Source organism: Sesamum indicum, linkage group LG8, assembly GCF_026168435.1.
Source record: "Sesamum indicum cultivar Baizhima isolate 11 linkage group LG8, ASM2616843v1, whole genome shotgun sequence".
Taxonomy (NCBI): Eukaryota; Viridiplantae; Streptophyta; class Magnoliopsida; order Lamiales; family Pedaliaceae; genus Sesamum; species Sesamum indicum.
This window is the reverse complement of record NC_142664.1, coordinates 19,704,855-19,727,254: the sequence shown is the minus strand read 5'-3', so window position 1 is coordinate 19,727,254 and position 22,400 is coordinate 19,704,855. Positions and strand designations below refer to the sequence as shown.

The window sequence follows — 22,400 nt, the reverse complement described above, 5'->3', positions numbered from 1 at the left end:
TATACTTTTTAAAATAAAGCAAACTACCTTTCTATCTAAGGACGTAAATTGTTTTATTTTAAAAAATACAGAGGATAAAATACTGTATTTTAAAAAACATAAAAGATAAATTGCAATTTTATTTACAATATCACTCAAAGATTACTTGCACTTTTTTTTATTTTAAAATAAAAATATGAAATTTATATGATATTAGTAACGATAATTTTATAATTAATATGATTTGGAACTTGTTAAGATTTTAAGAAATAGTTCAGAACTTGTTACTTTTTGTTAAAAGAGTTCGTAAACTTTTAATATTTTTTTTTTTGTCTTATTTTATAAGCTAATTTAATTACAACAAAAATTTAACAAATACTTCTCAACGTCTTATAAATTTCATTCATCTTATAAGATATATTTACTGATGCAAACACCATTTAAATCTCCTTAAAATTCTTATTCAAATTAGGTTTAATTTGATCAAATTAATCACAAAATAATATGATACACTTAACAAGTAATTAGTCAATTTCTCGAAATTGTACATTAATCACACAACAAGTATATTACATTTTTCATATAATTAGTTCAAATTCAATAAAATCCAATTTCAATTATTTTTTTTTCGAAATCTACAAATAAATTTATAATATTTAATTTATCTATAACTTAATAATGACTGATTACTAATATATAATAGGATAAATTACGATAACCTCCCGTGAGATTTGACATAATTACGCACTCTCTCTTCATTTGAAAAATTATTAATAATTCCTTGATTTTACCGGTCATCTAACAATTAGCTAATCCGTTAGATTTTCATCTATTTTTTGTGGTGAACTGACAAAATGCCCTTATTAATTAAGACTTAGAATTTTATTTAATTTCTATAATTTTTTATGATTCTTTTTATGGATTATTAAGAGGATAAATTTTTTATAATTTTTAAAAAAAAATTCATCCATCCCATCCGACTTTTTTACGAATTTTAATTTAAAAATAAAAAAAAATACAGTTAGAACAAATTTGACAATTTCATACCTCCATCCAAAAATTATATAATTTCATCAACCATCGGGAGAGTATTTATAATTTTTTAAACAACGAAAAAGTATTTTTAACTGTGTCAAATCTCAAGAGAGATTGATGTAATTCATCCTAAATAATATGTACTTTCATATTTATATTTTCCCACGTGCATGTCCCCGTGTGACACTATCTACCACTGTTAAAAATCCAAACACGTGCAACTTTTGTAGTTGGTACAATGAACCTAATCAAAGTAAAGAAATATACTTAAGGGGAAAGTTTAGCTCGAACTTGGTCCAATCAAATCTAAATTAATTGTATGATAAATGTAATACATTTATTATATGATTGATGTACAATATTAAAAAAAATAATCATACACGTACAACAAATATATCATACTTACCGTATAATTTCTTTGATTGTATCAAAATTGATCTGAGTTAGGATTTTGCACTCTTAAGCAAACATAATGCTTAGGTAGTGTGGTTTTTTTCGTATTAGGTTAGGTGAAGTGCGGCCCCCCGGTTGTAGTGTGGCTTCCACTATCTTCAAAAAGAAAGATGGGAGGAGACTTGCTGCTGCATTATAAACTTTGCCCAAAGCTGTCTGCAACTCAATTTCATTCACAAGAAATGGAAACAAATCCCACTTTCTTCCTTCCTCACGCCTTCTTCCTACTCCTTACGCTCGCATGTCTGATCAACGACACCGCCGCTGCTTTGAATGATTCGGCAGCAGGGCCATCATCGTCATGTGTCGGATCAATAGCAGAATGCAGGCAGGAGCTAGAGGTGCTGATGGAATCAGAAATAAGCAGGAGGATTCTTGAGCAGAAGAAATACATCTCTCCAGGGGCTCTGAAAAGGGACCAGCCGGTGTGCAACGGCGGTGCGGCAGGTGAGCCTTATTCGAGAGGCAGCGGCTGTCTTCCTGAGCCCTCGAATACTTACAACAGGGGATGCTCCAGATACTATCGGTGTCGGAGTGATGCGTGATTCTCAGTGTTACAGAAATTACAGGGCTGTTTTGTTCTTGGTGTATTTGCTCATTCCTGTGTCTTGTGTCTTTATTATTATTTTCTTTTTCTTTTTTTTTTTTTTGTGTGTGTGTGTGTTTGTGTCTTTCAATTGTCTTTTGTTGTGTAATGAAATCATACATGGTGGCACTGCTGCAGATTATCACATCAGGGGTCGGATGTAATTTAGAATAGCCTGCAAAGTAGGTTAACATTACCTAAAAACTCCACAATTTAGTTTTCGAACAGATTGAATGTTTTTCAATATTTCAAGTCATTAGAATCTTCTTAACATCCGTCAACCAGTTTAAAAAAATAATAGTACATAGTGCAATATTTAGGATTCAATGGGATTATTGTTATTATTGAGGAAATGACATAAATACTCCTAAAAGGAAGGATTTATTACGGTTTTATGATGAAGATTCGCGCCCTCCTAAAAACAATGCATCAGGAGGGCGCGAATTTTTGATGCATTGTTTTTATATATATTGATGTGATTTATTTTTTCTTTTTAATTGTTATGAGTATTATATGTTATAATTATTTAATTATAAATTTACATATTTTCTAATCATAATCAATGTTAAAAGGTTATTTGATGCATACCAAAAATTTGATCACACTACGAGGATCGAAGAATCTTCAAAATAATCCTAAGATCATCGAAAGACTAGCCCTGCAAAAAGATATTAGCACTCTAATACTTAAATTACTAATGGTTTATGAAAACAATAAAGGAAAAAACTTGAATTAAAGTGAAAATAATGGTATAAAATGGTGATAAGGTGTATATATTCATGTAGGGTGCAAATATAGACTTAAAGTAGCTTAAAAATCGAGAGAGAATAATGCAAGAAAGTTAGAGTTTAAGAATAAGTGTGATGGTGAATCGTGTCTCCAGAAATCTGTATAAGATTTCTATTTATAGGCTTATATAGAGTTGGATACGGAGTCAATTGTTGAGTTCAATAAACCATTAGAAAGCTCTTTGAGTCAGCTGTTATCCGCAACAAATTGTTGGTGATTTGGATAAGTATTGACTAAGATACGTGAGCTAGACTAAATCTGCCTATAATTTCAGGAATTAGTTATTCTTAAATCTTCCAACTCATTATCTACTGATTTACCTGGAACCACCTGGAGATATTTTAGAGTAACATATGCAAGTGTGTTGGCAAGCTATATGATGCGTTCTCCCAGCTGTATGATGACATGTCTGGCTGAAATGAATTTATTTCTTGGGCCTACCAGTTCAGTAAAGTAACAAGTAAGCTTGTGCATCTTTCATCCCTGTCGATGGGGCCTTATCCATCTTGTAATATGCCAGTTGGGCTCTTTGTCGACTAGGTTAGTATACCTAGCTTGTGGGCTTGGTTCAATAATTTTAGGGGGGCATCATCACTCCTCCCCCCTCTATGAGTGCAAATCGTAGAGTTAAACGGTTAAAGTAGATAACTATTCTACAAAAAGAGAAGAATTTTCCTGTTCATTAGCAGGACGAATCCCATTGAAATGCTAACTGGCTGAAGGACTTTTCACTAAAGATTAACAATGTTTCCTCATTTTTTCTATAAAAATTTAAATTAAGATTTATATCTGCAACAGAAATATAACCATTAATTTGCAATTATTGCAAAGAATAAGGAGAAATATTCTATTTTTTGAATTTTCCTTAAAAAGCTCGCGCATCCACGGGGAGAAAATAGTGGTCAGCTGGAATCTTGAGCCCATTCCATATATAAGGAATTTACCCTTTAATTTTACCATCCACATTCTAAGGTAAAAAAACATCTTTTCTCCCCTATATTTTCATGTCTAGAACTCGGTCGATCTCCAACTCTTCAATTTCGCAGATTTCCAATTTTTTCACTGTTATCATCTCGTTGTATCTCCATCTCTAGGTAAGTCTTCTGCTCTTACTGAAAAAAAGTTTTAATCATGTCTGGAGAGGGGGTAGATGAGTGAGCGATAGAGGATCTACAACGGGTGAACAAACTCTCCTGCAAAACCATACAATGAAGTGTCTACAGTCTCTAGCGGGACTTCCCCTCATTTCAATTGTTGGTATACTTTGTAGAATAAGACATCTGCAGAACTACCTGAATCCACAAAGATATGTTGAACAGTTCATTAGCCACTGTGGCAGAAATAACAAGTACATCATTGTGTGATAAGTATACTCCCTGGGCGTCAATAGGATTGAAGTGGATCATTGGTCCTCCTGCTGACTCCTTGTCGTTGATCTTCATGATGACTCTGGCGACCCTAGCGTGGGCACGTCTGGCTTGTCCTAAGTCCCCATCCATGGGTCCTTCTACTGTCATATGAATTACTCTTTTAGCAGGATTATTCTCTAGGCTCGTTTCTGGGGTTTCCTTCTTCTTAGGTTCCCTTTTACAAGAATCCTCCTCTTGCAAATCAATCCTGTAAGAATTATGGTGGCAGGAACGATCTTCTTTCGGCTCACGCTTTTTTCTCCTTATGCACATGATCCTTTATGTAACGACGTTTATAAGTTTTTTTATCTTTTGCTTCAGCTGGCAATAACAGTTGGTGTTATGTTCCTATCTCTATGGTACCTGTAGAAATATTTTGAGTTTCGGAGCTGAAGGCCTTCCTCGGAGCCCTTAACCACTGCAAGGCATGGAGTTGGTCAATCGCCATAAACATCCTAGCCGGGATAGTTATAGAGGTGTGTAATGGTCATTTTTCTGGTCAAGAGGGCTGAAACTTTCTCTTGGTTCTCCCCTTGGTCTGCGGGCGGTCAGCAATTCGCCTTCCATTCTCCTGCGCGTCCATTCTTCTTCACCAACCAAGTGTCTTCAAAATTCATATATTTTTCTACTCGAGCTAGTACATAAAAGGAAATCAGTAACCCGCTTGTTAGCTAAAGATTCAAACAGGGGCCCTCCCCAAAGTCCCTGAGTAAACGCGCAAACCAACACCTCCTAATGAGTTGGTCTAACGCGCAAAACCATACAATGAAGTGTCTACAGTCTCTAGCGGGACTTCCCCTCATTTCAATTGTTGGTATATTTTGTAGAATAAGACATCTGCAGAACTACCTGAATCCACAAAGATATGTTGAACAGTTCATTAGCCACTGTGGCAGAAATAACAAGTACATCATTGTGTGATAAGTATACTCCCTGGGCATCAATAGGATAGAAGTGGATCATTCGTCCTCCTGCTGGCTCCTTGTCGTTGATCTTCATGATGACTTTGGCGACCCTAGCGTGGGCACGTCTGGCTTGTCCTAAGTCCCTATCCATGGGTCCTTCTACTGTCATATGAATTACTCTTTTAGCAGGATTATTCTCTAGGCTCGTTTCTGGGGTTTCCTTCTTCTTAGGTTCCCTTTTACAAGAATCCTCCTCTTGCAAATCAATCCTGTAAGAATTATGGTGGCAGGAACAATCTTCTTTCGGCTCACGCTTTTTTCTCCTTATGCACATGATCCTTTATGTAACGACGTTTATAAGTTTTTTTTATCTCTTGCCTCAGCTGGCAATAACAGTTGGTGTTATGTTCCTATCTCTATGATACCTGTAGAAATATTTTGAGTTTGGGAGCTGAAGGCCTTCCTCGGAGCCCTTAAGCCACTACAAGGCATGGAGTTGGTCAACCGCCATAAACATCCTAGCCGGGATAGTTATAGAGGTGTGTAATGGTCATTTTTCTGGTCAAGAGGGCTGAAACTTTCTCTTGGTTCTCCCCTTGGTCTGCGGGCGGTCAGCAATTCGCCTTCCATTCTCCTGCACGTCCATTCTTCTTCACCAACCAAGTGTCTTCCAAATTCATATATTTTTCTACTCGAGCTAGTACATAAAGGAAATCAGTAACCCGCTTGTTAGCTAAAGATTCAAACAGAGGCCCTCCCCGAAGTCCCTGAGTAAACGCGCAAACCAACACCTCCTAATGTGTTGTGGGACTTCTAGGATAGCTGTGTTAATACATTGAACATGGGCCTTCATAGTCTCCTTCTCTTTCTGCTTGATCCCGAAAAGGTTAATGATTGGTTTCTGGTACTTCTTGCTGCTAGCAAACTAGACTGAAAGAGGGAGTTAAACTGCAAAAGATCTAACTGATACAGCAGATAGCTGCTCAAACCATTGTTGGGAATAATTCGTTAGCATAGTAAGAAAAACACGAAATTTGATACCATTAGTATACCTGTACAGCAAGGTTGCGTTTTCCAAATTTACGGATATGTTCAGCTATAAATGCGAGGGTGCTTGGAAGTGAGCAGGAAGTTCTTCAACCATGATGTGTTCACGGAAAGGAATTCCCGACTTAGCCGGCGTAGTCTCTTTGACCACTTGCTGACGAAGTTCACCATCTCTTTTTCAGGGATTGCCAAATGCCAGAAAACTGGTGTCCAGCTGCTTCTTCGCTCACAAAATCAGCAGGGGTGGATCGATCTTGCTGGAGTCCAATAGGAATCTGCTCGTCCATGCCGTGACTGTAGCATCCCCTATCGCTACTAGGGCTATATCCTCCCTAAACATCATATTTAAAGTAATTGTATTCATATATATAAATATGCACATAATCATCTAATCAATGCGTACATGTAATCCCAACGTCATAACAGGTATAATCATCCCACAATATTATATATATATACATATCAAACACCACAATGTGATTCATCACAAGTAGTCCGTACGCTTACATTCTCTCTATACAAACAAAATACGATTTGTACTTTAATTGATAAAGAGGAGAAAACAACATACTGGCCGACTTGCCTGAGTATAGCGTGTAGACCTAGTCTTCAACAAACAGACACCTCAAAGTCTACTCTTGAAAGAAAACGTCAGTAGAGGAATGAGTCTGCCACTTAGTAAGTAAATAACTAGCCTCATCTATATATGTATATCAAACACAGCCCAAATAAAATAAGTAGGCAACATGTGCAGAATACAGTTAATTTAATTCCAACATAATCAATTATATTACACCACATAGCTATCTCACAATAAGATAATCAATTAAACTCTATTTTTTCTAGTTTGCATATCAGAAGGTGAATCGTATTTTTCCCGTCAACTCAGTCTCACCGTTATATAAGTTCAAGTGAATCCTCTTGACAGCCGGCTCATCAATCTTGTTTCGCATCATAGCTCTTTTCGCAGCATCGCTCTTTTCATATTATATTTTTTTTCATATCGCAGCATCATTTTTGTCATATCATTTCGCCTTACAGGCGTTTCAACACATCTAGGGGTATTCACACCACAATTATATTCAATTTCCACCACTCCCTCATTTCCACATATCATCATTTTTGTAAGCAACTAGTAAAGTAAAACAATATATTAATATATTCTCATTTTCAGACATCCACAACACATCAAACAACAAACATAATATTTCAACGTATTTTTTCATTCCACGTACTCAATATCGTCAATCAAATTAAATCATTCATCACTCATATATTTTCACATAAATCAATGTCAGCATTAACCACAAATTCATATAACAATAGTACCACAAATAAAGGGGACATATATAGATAATACTAATTATTTACTTACCTCGACCTTACAACGTTTTTATCTATCCAATAGATAGTGGTTCGATCTTTTCACTTTACCCCCTATCCTATAATGAGTTATACACATACAGTTAATATATCAAGAATATCGCAATTTCTTTTAAATATAATATTAAATATTATTCGTATAATTTCTAATAATTCTTTAATATTCCATTTCTACTGAAATATAAATCTTCGTTTTTCCTCTTTATTAATATACAATTTATTAAATATAATTTTTGGAATATTTCTATGAATTTTCTATCAATCCATCGCTACTATATAATTTAATTAAACAACAATACGTAGAATTGCGTATTTGGTTAATAATTCTGATGGAATTGTATAAATTAGCTATAGTAATATTCAAATCTATTAATAATCTAATTAACCAACGATATCATTTTTACATCCGCTTGGATATTTAATTCGACACTATTTTAAATAGCCAAACTCGCAAAATATTCTGATTAAATAATACATCGCTCAATATAAACAATATTTAATAAATAGATTAATTAAATAATATAATTATATAAATTAATAAAAATTAAAATTGTCATTCTCGTATCTTTGGTTTTTTTTCTGCAAGAGAAACTCTCAATTCTTCATGTGTGTGTGTATTATATATGTATGTATGCGTTTAAGAAAAAGAGAAGAGAGTGAGGCGGTGGGGATGGTGGCCCCACCTTCCACTCTCAATTCTCTCTCTCTCTATTACTATATGTCTATATATATATAACTTACTAATGTGTATATATATATATATTATATTACTTACTAATATCTATATGTATATAATATATTATTTACATATATATATATAATATTATTATTATTTTATTTATTTAACTAGACTTTTTTCAAAATATCTATCACGTAAGTTGTCCCCAAATATTATAACGAATTCCAATTTAATTCATTCAAGTTTTATTATATTCCAATTATGACCTATAATTTATTTACTAATCACTAAGTTTCATAAAAATATATCAATTAATTCTCCAATTATGTATTATAATCTTTATGGCGTCACAGTGACTTCCTGGTGTTTCTCCTATCTCTAGCTGGGAAGAGGGTCCTGCTCCTCTAGCTTGAAAACTACGGAGGGTTGAGTTGATGAGTTTTCCATAATGAATTGTCGAAACTGCTCACAAAAGAACAGGTTTAGAACAGCAGGTCTAGCTGCTTGCTCAGGAGCTGGATCTGATACGGAAATGTTAGCATCTGCTAAAGTGGGGTCTATAGGTGGAACAATAGGTTCAGATGCAGCAGGGAGAGAAGAGTCTTCTTCATAAGATCTGTGGTCACCTCCATTATTGGAATTTGGCATTTTTCACGGCAAAGCGCAAGTGTTTCCCACAGAGAGCGTCGATGATGTGTACCAGAAACTTGGGCATACCACAAGGGTCGAAGGATCTTCAAGAAAATCTTAACATTATTGAAGGACTAGCCCTGCAAAAAAAGAGTTAGCACTCTGATGCTCAAGTTAGTAACGTTTTGTGAAGAAATGAATGAGAACACTTGAATTAAAGTGAAATAATAGTATAAAATGGTGATAAGGTATATATATTTGTGTGGGGTGCAAAATATAGGCTTGAAATAACTTAAAAAATGAGCGAGAATGGTGCAAGAAAGTTAGGGTTTGAGAATAAGTGTGATGGTGAACCGTGTTCCCAAAAACCTGCACAAGACTTCTATTTATAGGCTGATACAGAGTTGGATATGGGATCAATTTTTGCGTTCTACACACATTAGAAAGCTCTTTAAGTCAGTTGTCATCCGCAATAATATGTTGGTGATTTGGATAAGTATTGATTGAGATACGTGAATTGGATTAAATCCTGTCAAATCTACCTATAATTTTGAGAATTAGTTATTCACTAATCTTCCAGCTCATTATCTATCGATTACCTGGAACCAGTTGGAGTTATTTTAGGGTGTTGTGTACAAGTGTGTCGGCAAGCTATATGATGTGTCCTCCTAGTTGTATGATATAGTGTCCGGTTGAAATGAGTTTATTTCTTGGGCATACCAGTTCAGTAAGTCCACGAGTAAGCTTGTGGGTCTTTCCTCCCTGCTGATGGGCCCTTTTTATCAACCCTGTTGATGGGCCCTTTATCCAAGCTGTTGATGGGCTAATTGGGCTATTTATTGGTTGTGTTAGTATGTCTAGCTTGTGGGCTTGGCCCAATAATTTTACGAGGCATCATTATTAATTAAAAATTTACAATCAATTATTACAAATATTATAATATTGTTCAACTTTTCTCTCACTTAATGTAAGTTCTTGTAACTTAATTATCGTTATTATATTGATGTATTTGTTTAATTGCGTTATTATTTTGTATATCGAGATAAATTATTATAATTTATTTATCGGTAGTAACAAAAAAAAAATGAGTGAACCAATAAAAAGTTTCTGTAAGATATCGGCATATTTTAAGTCTTTGTTGGCACCTAATACACTATTACAATTTTAAGTCATTCAAGATCACCTCTTATTTAACTAATCATAAATAATATGTGTATTTATTATAATATTTATAACAATTGATTGCGAGTTTTTTAATTAATAAATTTTTTAATGTTGATTATAATTAAAAAATATTTAATATATAATTAAAAATTTATAATATATAATATTAAAAATAATAATATATATTATTTAAATTTATAATGTATAATATAAAAGAAAAAAAGCTGACACACGAGAGCTGAAGACTGGCGGTCAGGACTTTTTATTTTATTTTTTTAATAAATTAGGGCTTGTTGTGGACAACATCCATAATTGAATGTTGTCAACAACTCAGCCTTTTTAAAAAAAAAAAAAATTAAATTGCTGTCACAGCTTGATATATTTTTATTATAGATTTTGTTCTAATTATATTTTTATTTTTTTAATATTAAAGTAATTAAACCACTTAAAATGTAACAAGAATAGACTCCGTTTGTATTTTTATAATATCATTAAATTATATTTTACTTTTTTGACTATAGTAAAATAATTATAATTAATAAACTTTACAAAAAATTAACACTAAATGCGAATTGTTTGTCAAGAACTCATTTTTCACAAGTGTCTATAGTGCTTTTAGTTTTTATTCTATTTAATATTTCTTCACTGGTCAGAAATATTTTCAAAAATGTTTTTAAGAAATACAAAGATATTTCTTAGCAGTTAATCCAAACATACGGTTCTATGTGTACAGTATCTTACGATTTATTCAGTTTTTATATTCAACAGCAGATCAAAACAGAAGTTGTCATTTCATTTCCGGCCACTGAGATTTCGTAGTTATTGCTGTGCTCAACAACCCATTACTTGGCGGCGCGGCTTCTCCACCACCGTACCGTCGTTTCCGGCGAGAGCTCGATACTTGTCTTTCCTCGTGAAAGTGGTGCACTCATACGACAGCGTAGCGGCTATCACCCTCTGTATATAATTCGCCACTTCATGGCTCGATTTCCCGGCTCCACAAGTCAGCTCCCGCGGCAGCTTGTTCAAAAACGTCACCTCGTAAGCCGGGCTTGGGTTCATGAAGAAGTAGAAAGGATCCATCCCCTTCCACCCACGCGCCGTCGTACCGTGGAACATGCTCATCCGGTTCACCATCGCCACCGGCACTAATTCATCCGTTAACTCCGCGAACAGGGAGGAGAACCGGAGGAGGAACGGTTCGCGGCAGGTGGTGCCCTCCGGGCAAATAGCTAGGTCTCCTTCTTGCAGTAGCTTCTTGATCATGGCGGCGTCGGTGGCTCGGTCGCGGCTGAGGCGTACGGTCTTGATGGGTGAGATGATCTCGGAGAGGCGGGAGACGGAGTAGGTGACGGCGGGGATGGGACGGCCGAGGGCGGTGGAGAGGAAAATGGGGTCGAGGAGCGTACGATGGGAGCAGATGAAGAGAACGCCGGATTGGGTGGAGGACTTGTGGACGGGGGGCGGAGGGGTGCCCTTGACGGTGACGCGGACGCCGAGGGCCCAGAAAGCGTAGTAGACGAGGGGCATAGGGAGGAGGGAGCCGGCGGCGATGCGGAGGCAGGCGAGGAGGAAGCCGACGGGGATCCAGAGGATGGTGAGAAGAGCGAGGAAGGGGGTGGGCTTCTGGACGAGACGGCCGTCGTGGAAGATGATCGGCTTAGGCAGCTTCTCGATTGTTACGGCTTTTACTTCTGGCTTTGGTGGCACTATGTAACCTTCCTGCATTTTTTATTTATTACATCAAATAAATATAAAATAATTCTCCTATTTAACCTTTTTTTTGTACTTTCTAAATAATTTTTAAAACTATTTTATTTTCAAAAAATTAATAAATCAATTGTTTTTTTATGGGACACTAAATAGGAAAAAGTTATGGAAAAAAGATTGGGAGGAGAAAAAGAAATGTGAAAGTTGAGAACGGAAAGAAATAGAGAGTTGAAAAGAGCTAGAAATCAGAAGTTTATGATTGAGAGAAAAATAATTAAAAATAAATAAAAAATAGCCGATTATAAGCATTGAAGACATCAAAATTGTGCTTTTCAATTATATAAAAGTATAGATAAATAAATATCACGTGTAGAATACTTTTTGTTAAATAAAATTAATAATATAATCTTTTTATACGCACGTTTATATATAAAATAGAACATAAGATGCTACAAGAATTACATTAATAAATATAATTTTTATTTTTGTGTATTTGTTTAATGTGATTAAAAGTTCAAAATTAAATTTTATGTATATTTGTGTTATTAATTATTTATAAAAAATTTAGAAAGGAGAATTTTAGCAATAATTAAATTCTATTGAATCTTAATTTTTAAAAAGTAATAATAATTTTTGTTGTTTTTTTGGGCCACGTAAAGTAGTAGTAAATGACTAACCTTGCACAAACTCATGAAGGGAAAATCGGTATGGCGATCCCCCAGCGCAATCTCCGGCGGCGCCTCCCCGAACGCTGCCTTGAGCGCCTCCGCCTTATTCTTCCCCACCAAAACCCCCGGCTCCTTTACAAACCCCGTCGCCCTTCCGCCGTACGTCGAAACCTCAGTCCCCAACACCATATCCGCCCCCAAAAACTCCTTCAGGAACGCCTCCACCATAATCCGGGGATTCGCCGTCAGCACGCACCGCTTCCCGCACGAAGAGAATACCCGCCACGACTCCGAGTGAAGATCGCCCGAATAAAACTTCGGCAGCACCGCCCGCGCCACCGATTCTATATCCGAAACCCGCATTCCCGCGAACGTCGCGAATATGAGCACGCGGATTCCGGCGGACTCGGAGACGAAATAGTACAGAACTCCGGCGAGCGGCGCGAGCAGCAGCAGAAAGAGAAGCCGGAGCACTCCTCCGACTTCGAAGGCCACCAACGCGAAGTAAGGGAACGAGCTCCTTCCTCTGAGCAATGTCCCGTCCATGTCCGCCACTACCGTGTCCTTCTCTCTCCCGATGGAGGGGCAGACGTCGACAGTGGGAAATTCTCCGGCGGCCATTGTTAATTCTTGGGAAAAAGAAGAAAAGATTCCGATTCCTCTATAGCCGAAACTGAAGTTGAGATGGAGGTACGTAGGCAGATGATTATATATACTTACATGGGTGTTGAAAGAGAGTGGATTGTGGCATTGAAGAGTGTGGTTGACAAAGGGACAAAGGGAAATGAAGGATGATGAAATTGATGTTTGGCGTCTGGTTTTAGTGAAGAAATTTGACAGGTTCTTGAATTTGGCTGTGTTCTTGTTTTTCAAGGAGGGTTTGTGCGTTTTCCTGGATTGGTGGACGATTTCTTAGAGATCATCGTGCCTTTTTCTTGTTCTTTTTCAAGAGCATCAACTGCATATACTTTGAAATTTTTAACTCTTTCTTTTTGCAACAACTTTCAATTCTTCTTTTTATTAATTCTAACCTCAACGCGGTTTTTGCAGGTTTAACCATGTTCCTCTAAAACTTTAAATTATTAATATTCATATCTTAACACGTCATCCTCGCGTACAAAACTCTGCATGGAAATTTAGGATGAATTACATTTAAAATCCTCTAAAAATGAAAAATTATACTTTTTTTCAAGAAAATTTTAAATTATACTTGCACCATTTTGAAAATTCATCATTTACATCTTATTCTCTCGTTAGATTTTTGACAAAAATTACTGATTTTAGCAACAAAAAAATATACATAAATTTTTTATTTTATCTCTTATTTAATATTCTCATGTAATAATTTTGTGCTTATAAGAGAAACAATATAATGATGTTAATCCCACTTTATATTTATATTATGTTTATTTTTTATAAGTACAAAAATATACATGGCAATGTTAAATAAGGAGTAAGATTAAAAATTTAAATATATATATATATTTTTTGTTAAAGTCAGTATTTTTCCTCAAGATCCTAGCGAAAGGGAGTCATATGTAAACAGTGAATTTTCATGAGGGGTGTAAGTATAATTTTAAAACTCCTTTAGAGGAAAGCATAATTTCACATTTTCAAATGAAGCGTAAGTATAATTGAACTTTTATTTTATAAATGAGTGACGATGAAAATTACTTGCAAGAACAATAATTTTGTGTCGGATTGAATTTTTTATTCTAAATTCTATTTTTATTTTATTTATTATATACATATCGTGTCTATAACTTTTTTATAATAAAATATATAATGTAATCTTTTTATATGTGATATATATATATTAATTTAAAAAAAATGCAAGAGGATTTAAAGTAGAAAACTCGACCTGATTTTGTATATATGGTTCAAAGAATCTCTAGTATTTTTCATATTTTTAAAGTATTTTAATGTATTTATTGTGTTATGACATGTGAAAAGAAGAATGACTTCAAATAATATAATTTTAAAAAAATAAATATAAGGGCTGAAGAAATATACTATAAATAACATGTGAAAGAAAAGTGGAGAAATTAAGAAGATTTATACAAAGTTATGGGGAGTGTTTGCGCGAGATTTTTAAAGGCGCTTTTCAGCTTTTAGGTTCAGAAAAAATACTTTTGAAGTGTTTGAGATATCAACTTTTACTTTTGAAACTGCTAAAAGAAGCACTTTTAAATCGAAGTTCGAAGCACATCGGGGGTCATTCTAGCTGTTTTGATTTTTATGTAAATAAATTCAATTTTTTTCGGACTACTTTACTTTCAGTATAATAATCTTATTTTCACTTTGCCTTTCAATTTATTTTTAAAATTGCTCATCTAAAGTTGATGTTAGAATTTTCAAATAATTTGAATAATTTATCTCTAAGTTTCTAACAATATTTATAATTTCACATATTTAATATTTTAAAATTTATTTATTTTATTTTTTATATTATTGGATATTATTCCTGTATCATAGAAAAATATAAACTAAAATTGCTGATTAATTAATAAATATATATTTCGGCAAGCATGCAACGTTAGCGTGAATTACTGAACAACCTTATTACATAATGAAAATATTATTAAATTAAATATTTAATTTTTTCATTAATATTCATAATTTTAAATGACAAATATTTGTAAAATTTTGTATGAGATATACTAATTGCAATAAAACTTACTAATTTTTTGCGAAAAAATTATTATTATCAAATGGCAAGTGCAAATATTAAACAAACATAGTATCTTTTTAATACATATTGACAAAATATTCTTTAACCAATTAAGTTTATTTAAGAAGTAATTTTTTTACAAACATTACCCAATTTAGCTTTTATTTATTTTTTAGTTTTTTTTGAAAATATTGTTCATGTTTGATTATGTTATAACTTCTATTTTTTTTCTATTAAAATCACTTTTCTAAAAGTAGAAGTTTTCGCAAACAATCCTTATGAATAGACAGATTAGGTTGTTTGGAAGCACGGTAAAAGTACAAATTTATCATAGGAAAAAAATAAGTGCCCAAATTAAGGAAAAATTACATTTTGCTATTCGAACTATGCCCGTTTTTATGCTTTGTCATCCTTTTCTTTTTTTAATTTGCCATCTCAACTTTGCGAAATTTGCACTTTGCCATATATGATCGTTTTCTTATCATTTCTTCTACCGGAAAGACATCACATGCAGTGCACACATGAAAATCATCACGTCACATTGCCTTTAGATATCAGATGTGCAGTGCACGTGATATTTTTTTCGACAGAAAAATTAACCAAAAAACATTCATATAGCGCAAAGTGCAAATTTCGTAAAGTTGAAATAATAAGTTGATACAAAAAAAATATATATGACAAAGTGTAAAAACGGACATGATCCGAATCATGAAATGCAATTTATCCAAACATTAAATTCATGATCATAGAACATAATTCTAACTCTATAATTAATTAGGTGCAGACAAATAATTGTACCTGATTATAGTGCTTTTTAGGTAGAAAGATGCTCCTTAATTAATTATAGCATTCAATGCAAAAACATTATGAGCAACTGCAAAAAGACACATTCTTAGTGATTGATGTAAAATTTGCATCAATTTTTATGTAGAATTAATAACAACACTACTGACATAGCTTTTGGTATATATGTCAAACAATGTCTCCTATGTCTCTTTGCATGTAAGAGTTTCTTGAAAACTCCATAAGTTATAAGTCATTATACGGCTAAATTGGAACCAATTGATTTTTTTTATATATAAAAAATAATATTATATTTTATTTAAATATAATATTTCTATTCTATTTTGCAATAAAAAAATATGATCTGGGCCGGAAGAATACCCTTTCATTCCATTGGATGGCTATAGAAATTTTACCAAAGAAATAATGAGCAATGATTGGAATATGCATTTACTATATTGATATCACTCTAAGAAATATAATATTTAATTATAATTAATAATAAATAATTATAGTAAATAGATATTGACTTATACCATGCAACGGTTGTTAGTCGTAATTTTTGAGCGAAGGTGTCTCAAAATATTTATCATGGCTAAAAGTTATGATAAATAATTTTTCATAGTGAAATCTAATTTTTTGTATCGATTTTATTAATCGTAGTTAGTAATAAATTATTTACTATGAATTTTAGCTATAATCATTAATATTATAGCCAATAGTAATTTTTTTCTAGTGTATAGACCAACGTTCCATATTAATTACAGATAAAAAGATTGGACAACTTATATCACTATAAGAAACGGACATCGATCGAATTACAAAAATCATCATTTACCATTTTTTTTTAATGCAAATCTATAATTTTGTGCTTTTCCAATTTTCTTAGTGCATATTCTGGCTGATATGAACCTTGTACTTAGACAGGTTTTGACAATCTGAGGTCAAAAATCATTTAAAGCTAGCATGGGATGGTGCAGAGTTTGACTTAAGGATGTAATTATTATTATTATTATACACTGTTTTTTTACACTCACAAACGACGGTTAATGACATTGTTGCATTATTTTTTTGTGAAACAAAAAAACACTCTTCATAATAAAATAATTAAGTTATTCAACTTTTCAAAATTTACATTAATTGATAAATTATTATTTTTTTCTTTCTTTCTTTTATTAGTATAATGTATTAATTTATATATTTACTCTTATTTGTAATATATTTTAAAATGTGAAAAATTTATTATATGCACGTAGGAACGACGTGCCACAACAACTAGTTAATATAAAAAGAAAAATGATTTCATACTCACAAATAGTGGTTTATGACTCCGTCGCACTAATTTTTATAAAGTCAAAAATGTCTTCAAACTAATAAGATAACTAACTCATTTCACTTTTCAAATTATTAATAAATCAACTTTCTTTTATTTTATTTTTTAATATAATATATTAATTTATATATTTTACTCTTATCTATAATATATTTTAAAATATAAAAAATTATTTATTATATACAAACAGGAACAACTCGCCGCAAGTATAGTAAACAAAAATGGATAGGGTTACTTTGACAAGTGCAACGCAGAACTATTAATTGCTATCACTTTCATCAGCTAATTACAGTTACTAGGTGAATCATATTTCATGTTATATTTGATGCTTTGTGCATTAAATGTGTAGATTATTAAAATTTATTTTTTCTTATCCTTTTTTAATTATATATATATAGGGAAAAGTATTATTTTAGTCTGCTAAGCATGCCTAATTTTAATTTTAGTCCGATAACTATGTCCATTTTTATTTAGGTCCAACAACTTACGAAATTACTTACTTTTAGTCCTCTGGCAGATTTTCAAATAAGTTTACCCCTATGTAACTTTTAAAAGGCAGTTTTAGTCCATATGCATTCATAGGGGTAAAATTGTCCGAAAATCTGCCAGAGGACTAAAATAATACTTTTCTCTATATATATGTAACGTTTATCTAACTACACAGCTTATCACACATTTAATGTAGCATTCATGGGAGGTCGTTGTAATTTACCCTTTGATTAAAATTTATTTTTATATTTACAAAATATTTTAAGATAGACATAGGTATTTATTTCAATAATTATGGAGAAACTCAAGTATCAATCCGAATATTTGCAAAAACTCATGTATCAATTTGATATTTATGAAGTAACTCTGGTATCAAGTCGATCATTTACAAAAACTCATGTGTCAATTTTAATAATAATATTAAAATTCAGGTATTAAAACAATTTCTACTCTTATAAAAATTAAAGCATATGTGATAATTATTTATAGATTGAGTGCATTAAATATCAACTATAGCATCAATTTTTAACTATATCTCGGGAGAATTTGCAAAAACTTATACTTTTTCAAAACTACTTGATTTAAAACAAACCGTGATTAAATAAATTACAAGTGTATGGATATAAATTCAAAAAAGTTGATGTAGAAATGGTTAGTAAAATAGAAGTTATATTTTCAAACACTTTTATTTAACTTAGTTTAACTATAATTTCAAAAAAACTTAATTTAAATTTTGGGATAATTATATTGACCTCCACTAAAGTTGGGTGTAATTATATATAGATCCTTTGTGGTTTGAAAGATTACATCCAATATTGATGAGATTTTGTTTTAGTACAACAAATAGGTCCATCTGTTAATCAAAATGTATCGAATTTATTGATGTTAATGAAAAAGTTGAACAAAACTCGATATTTAACACCGATCAACTTATTACTGACTTATTGCAGGTCGAATAAAGTTTTTGCGATCAAACTATCCTTATAAAGGGGAAGCTATACCTGCTCACATCCATTAACGCGTGAAGATACATAAGGATAATTTGACCATAAAAAAATTTGTTTGACTTACAATAAAATTAACTGGGGGTAAATATGAATTTTTATCTAGTTTTTATATCATCAAATTCAAATACTAATGCAGGAAATTATCTGTCAGATAAAAGTAAATTTTAGAATATTAAATATAATTTTTTCAAATTATAAAATATCCTTACATAATCATACCAATATCCAAAAAGGGCAATGTAATTTTCTTTTAAATTTTTGCATATACCTCTCCATCTCCTCTCCCAAGAAAAATTAGAAGATAAGAACAAATAGGTGAATCCCTTTTCTCTAGGGATTGGAGGAGAAAGTAAAAATTAATAAACTTTTTTTAAACTATAACACACAAACAAGAGTTATTAGGGGGTTGACTTTGAGCTTGTCCCATAAGGTTCCACGTGTCAATTCAGCATTTCATGATAAAAAGTCAAAATGTGAAATCTAGGAAATCACAAAGAATTTTTTTAAAAATTTATCATAATTATAAAAATATAATTTTTATTATATAATCATCAATACCTATTTAATATTTTGATGAAATTATGTAATTTTTGTATGGGTGCCTCAAATTATCAATTTCGCCCTTATTTTATCTTTTTGTTTGTTTTTAAGAAAAATAAAAATTGCATAAAGAAAACGGATGAGTTGGATAGAATATTTTGCAAAACTAAAAAAAATTATTCACTTAGTTCAAAAATAGATTTGAATTTTTTTTTAAAAATAAGTAAAATTATAATTTATAATTTTTTATAATTACAAATATTTTTTAAAAATAAATCACTAAAAATAACAATTGTCATTATAATTTATAATTCACAAAGACAACATTTTAATTAGTCCACCATAAAAATTGATAGAAATTTAACATAAACTAACGAGTTGAATTAATTATTGAATAATTACTAAACTTAGAAAATATTTATAAATATTTATTACTCATACTTTTTCTCAAAATTTCAAAAATAAAATCTACTTTCTCAAAGTGGGGTGGTAAGTTGTGCATTCAAAGTTTGAGTCTTTTCTATGCATTTTTCATAAATATATATCAATTATGTGCTTTTCCATTCGAAAAATCTTTTGACATGATTGGTGCTTATAATAAAGAAGGTGTTTGTAATTGCTTTTATTTTTTTTAACGAGAATATATTGTAGAGAAAATTATAAGTTAAATAAAAATAAAAGTGAGAGTGTTTGAAAATAAAAATTAAAAATAAAAAAAAAAACTCCTAGGGGTGATAAAAAAAAAATAAAACCATGCAAATTACTTGAATCAAATCGAGTCGAACCGTTTTTTATGATTTATTTTTCAAACTGCAATTCTAAATTTATAATAAAATTGTACTACACTTATTGGTTTGGTTTTTATTTAAAACTAAAAAAAGACACCAAAAACCGAACAATATCGTTAAATATATAATTCTTTTAAAATTATATATAAATAAATTTAATTAATTGTTTGAAATAATTTTATATTTAAATTATAGAAGCGTAAAGTTCATAAATTAAACTCTATTCTCTCTTCCTCGATGGACGTATACGATTAATTTGAAATAAATCTTCATTTGGTTCCTAAGTTTTTTGTGACTTTTCTTTTTATTTTTTGATTTTTTACTTAAGTTATCAGGTGTGATTGTAGTTGAAACTTGGCATTTGAGATGTTCTTAAAGATTTTTGGTTGTAATTATATTTTGAATTATTGATTATTTCATTTAAATTATTTTAAAACTTGTTATATTTTGTTACTTGAAGACTTTAACTATCCATATTCTTAAATATATTGTGTATTTGACTTTAATAATTTCAATAATACTAAATGAAAAGGTTTTAACAATATATCACGTGATCAGAAATGAACAGCTATTTATCAGTCCAAACAGAGGCCCAAAAGACCCAATATATAGAGAAGATATTTGGAATGGCCTCATGGGCCGTCCCCCAGTTGCGGCCTAAGAAAGTTAAGGCCCAAGAGAAGGACCCATCTCTTGGAGGCCTAGGGGGCCCAAAGCTACTCTGGCAGCTAGCGATGCGCTTGTCTAGGTGGACAAACATCAATGAAAGTGGGATCTAACGAGGAGGTCCAGGAGGAGAGGTGGGATTCTCATTCCTCTGGGGTTTCCTAATCAAGTTAGATTTCTTAGACTTTTCCAACCAACAAGATCAAAATTCCAAAAAGGCTTATTCATTGACAACCACCTCCCCTACTCACTCAACGGCTAGACTTCCTCACCACTAGGGGACTTTGGCTATAAAATTAGATTCGGTCCCCTCAAGCTGAGGATGGTTCTTCGAGCATTCACAAGCAATTCCCATTACACGCACTCGTTTTTACTCATGATTTTTCATCATAAATCGCTCTCTCATTTTCATATTATTTCTTCCCAATATCATCATTTTGATAGTACGTACTGACTTGAATATTGGAATGCTAATATTGTCTTTACAGGTTCCCATCTTTAAGACTACGAATAATCCGGCTCACCAAGGGGCCCAAGTCCATAAAAGATTTTACTCATGTATTTTTTGCACTCATCAGTATACACTCTTATTTTTTGTTAATTTCAGTATTATTTTTATTATAAATTTTAAAACAACCAAATTGCTCGAAATCATATTTTGTCTTTTAATGCAAATAAAATATACATGATTTGATAATAAACAGTAAAATTTATCTTTTAAATATATTTCTTCCGAATTTAAAAACAATAATATACATATAATTCAAGCTCAATACAAATACTATATATATACAATCACAAATATTTATAAAAAAGATATGATTGACAATAAATAGTGACTTTTGTCTCTCAAGATATAAAACCAAATATATACCACCTATTTTATATTATCTTAAGTTATCTCCAAAAATAAATCCAAACATACACACGATTTCTAAAACATATTTATTTATATCTGTCTTTATTCTCTCTATTTCCATAAAACAACAAAAAACACTCTAAAAACGAAACCAAACATAATGATAGTTTTTTTTCTTTTGTAATGATTGATAAAAGAATTTCCTAAATAATGCGTTTATAAACTTATCCCTTTTTGTCAATAATATCTTAGTTTAATGGTTAAAGTTGAGGTGTTATGGACAAATTTAGTATAATGTGTTCAAGTGTATCAAATGTATGCGGATTTGTCTCACTTTTTACGTGAACTTATTTCATAGTATTTTTTATATTAATATAACGTTAATTACACTTAGACCCCCTCAAAAAATATAAAATTAAACTTTTCCCAAATTTTTTTTGAAATTATACTTACACCCCCTTTAAAAATTTATTATATACACATGATCTTTTTCTGTTAAGATAAAAAAACATTGATGCTAGAAAAAAAAATTGTACAAATTTTTAATTTTACCCATTATTTAATATTTTCATGTAACAATTTGTATTTATAAAAGAAAAAATATAATGATGTTTATCCCCATTTCATATATAGACATATTACATCTTTTCTCTTTTTAAGTATAAAAATACACATAAAAATATTAAATAATAAGAAAAATTAAAAATTTATATAATTTTTTTTACTTATGTCAATATTTTTTGTCAAATCCTTCACAGAAGGGGGTTAGGTGTAAAACGATAATTATTGAGGGATTTTAAGTATAATTTTATATTTTTTTAAAAGAA

At 31.6% G+C, this 22,400-nt stretch overlaps 2 protein-coding genes across 2 annotated transcripts; one reads left to right on the top strand and one right to left on the bottom strand.

Annotated features, from left to right (window-relative positions):
- The first annotated feature begins 1,555 nt into the window (after nucleotides 1–1,555).
- Nucleotides 1,556–2,198, top strand: LOC105168174 (protein RALF-like 32). The gene has a single exon (XM_011088131.3). It carries the CDS (start codon nucleotides 1,578–1,580, stop codon nucleotides 2,010–2,012), a length of 435 nt encoding a protein of 144 aa, XP_011086433.1. The 5' UTR covers nucleotides 1,556–1,577; the 3' UTR covers nucleotides 2,013–2,198.
- Nucleotides 2,199–10,729: 8,531 nt separating this feature from the next.
- LOC105168173 (glycerol-3-phosphate acyltransferase RAM2) lies at nucleotides 10,730–13,327 on the bottom strand. The gene is made up of 2 exons (XM_011088130.3): nucleotides 12,447–13,327; nucleotides 10,730–11,781 (listed from the first exon to the last, which is right to left on the bottom strand). Exons 1-2 carry the CDS (start codon nucleotides 13,056–13,058, stop codon nucleotides 10,891–10,893), a joined length of 1,503 nt encoding a protein of 500 aa, XP_011086432.1. The 5' UTR covers nucleotides 13,059–13,327; the 3' UTR covers nucleotides 10,730–10,890.
- Between the last annotated feature and the right edge of the window lie 9,073 nt (nucleotides 13,328–22,400).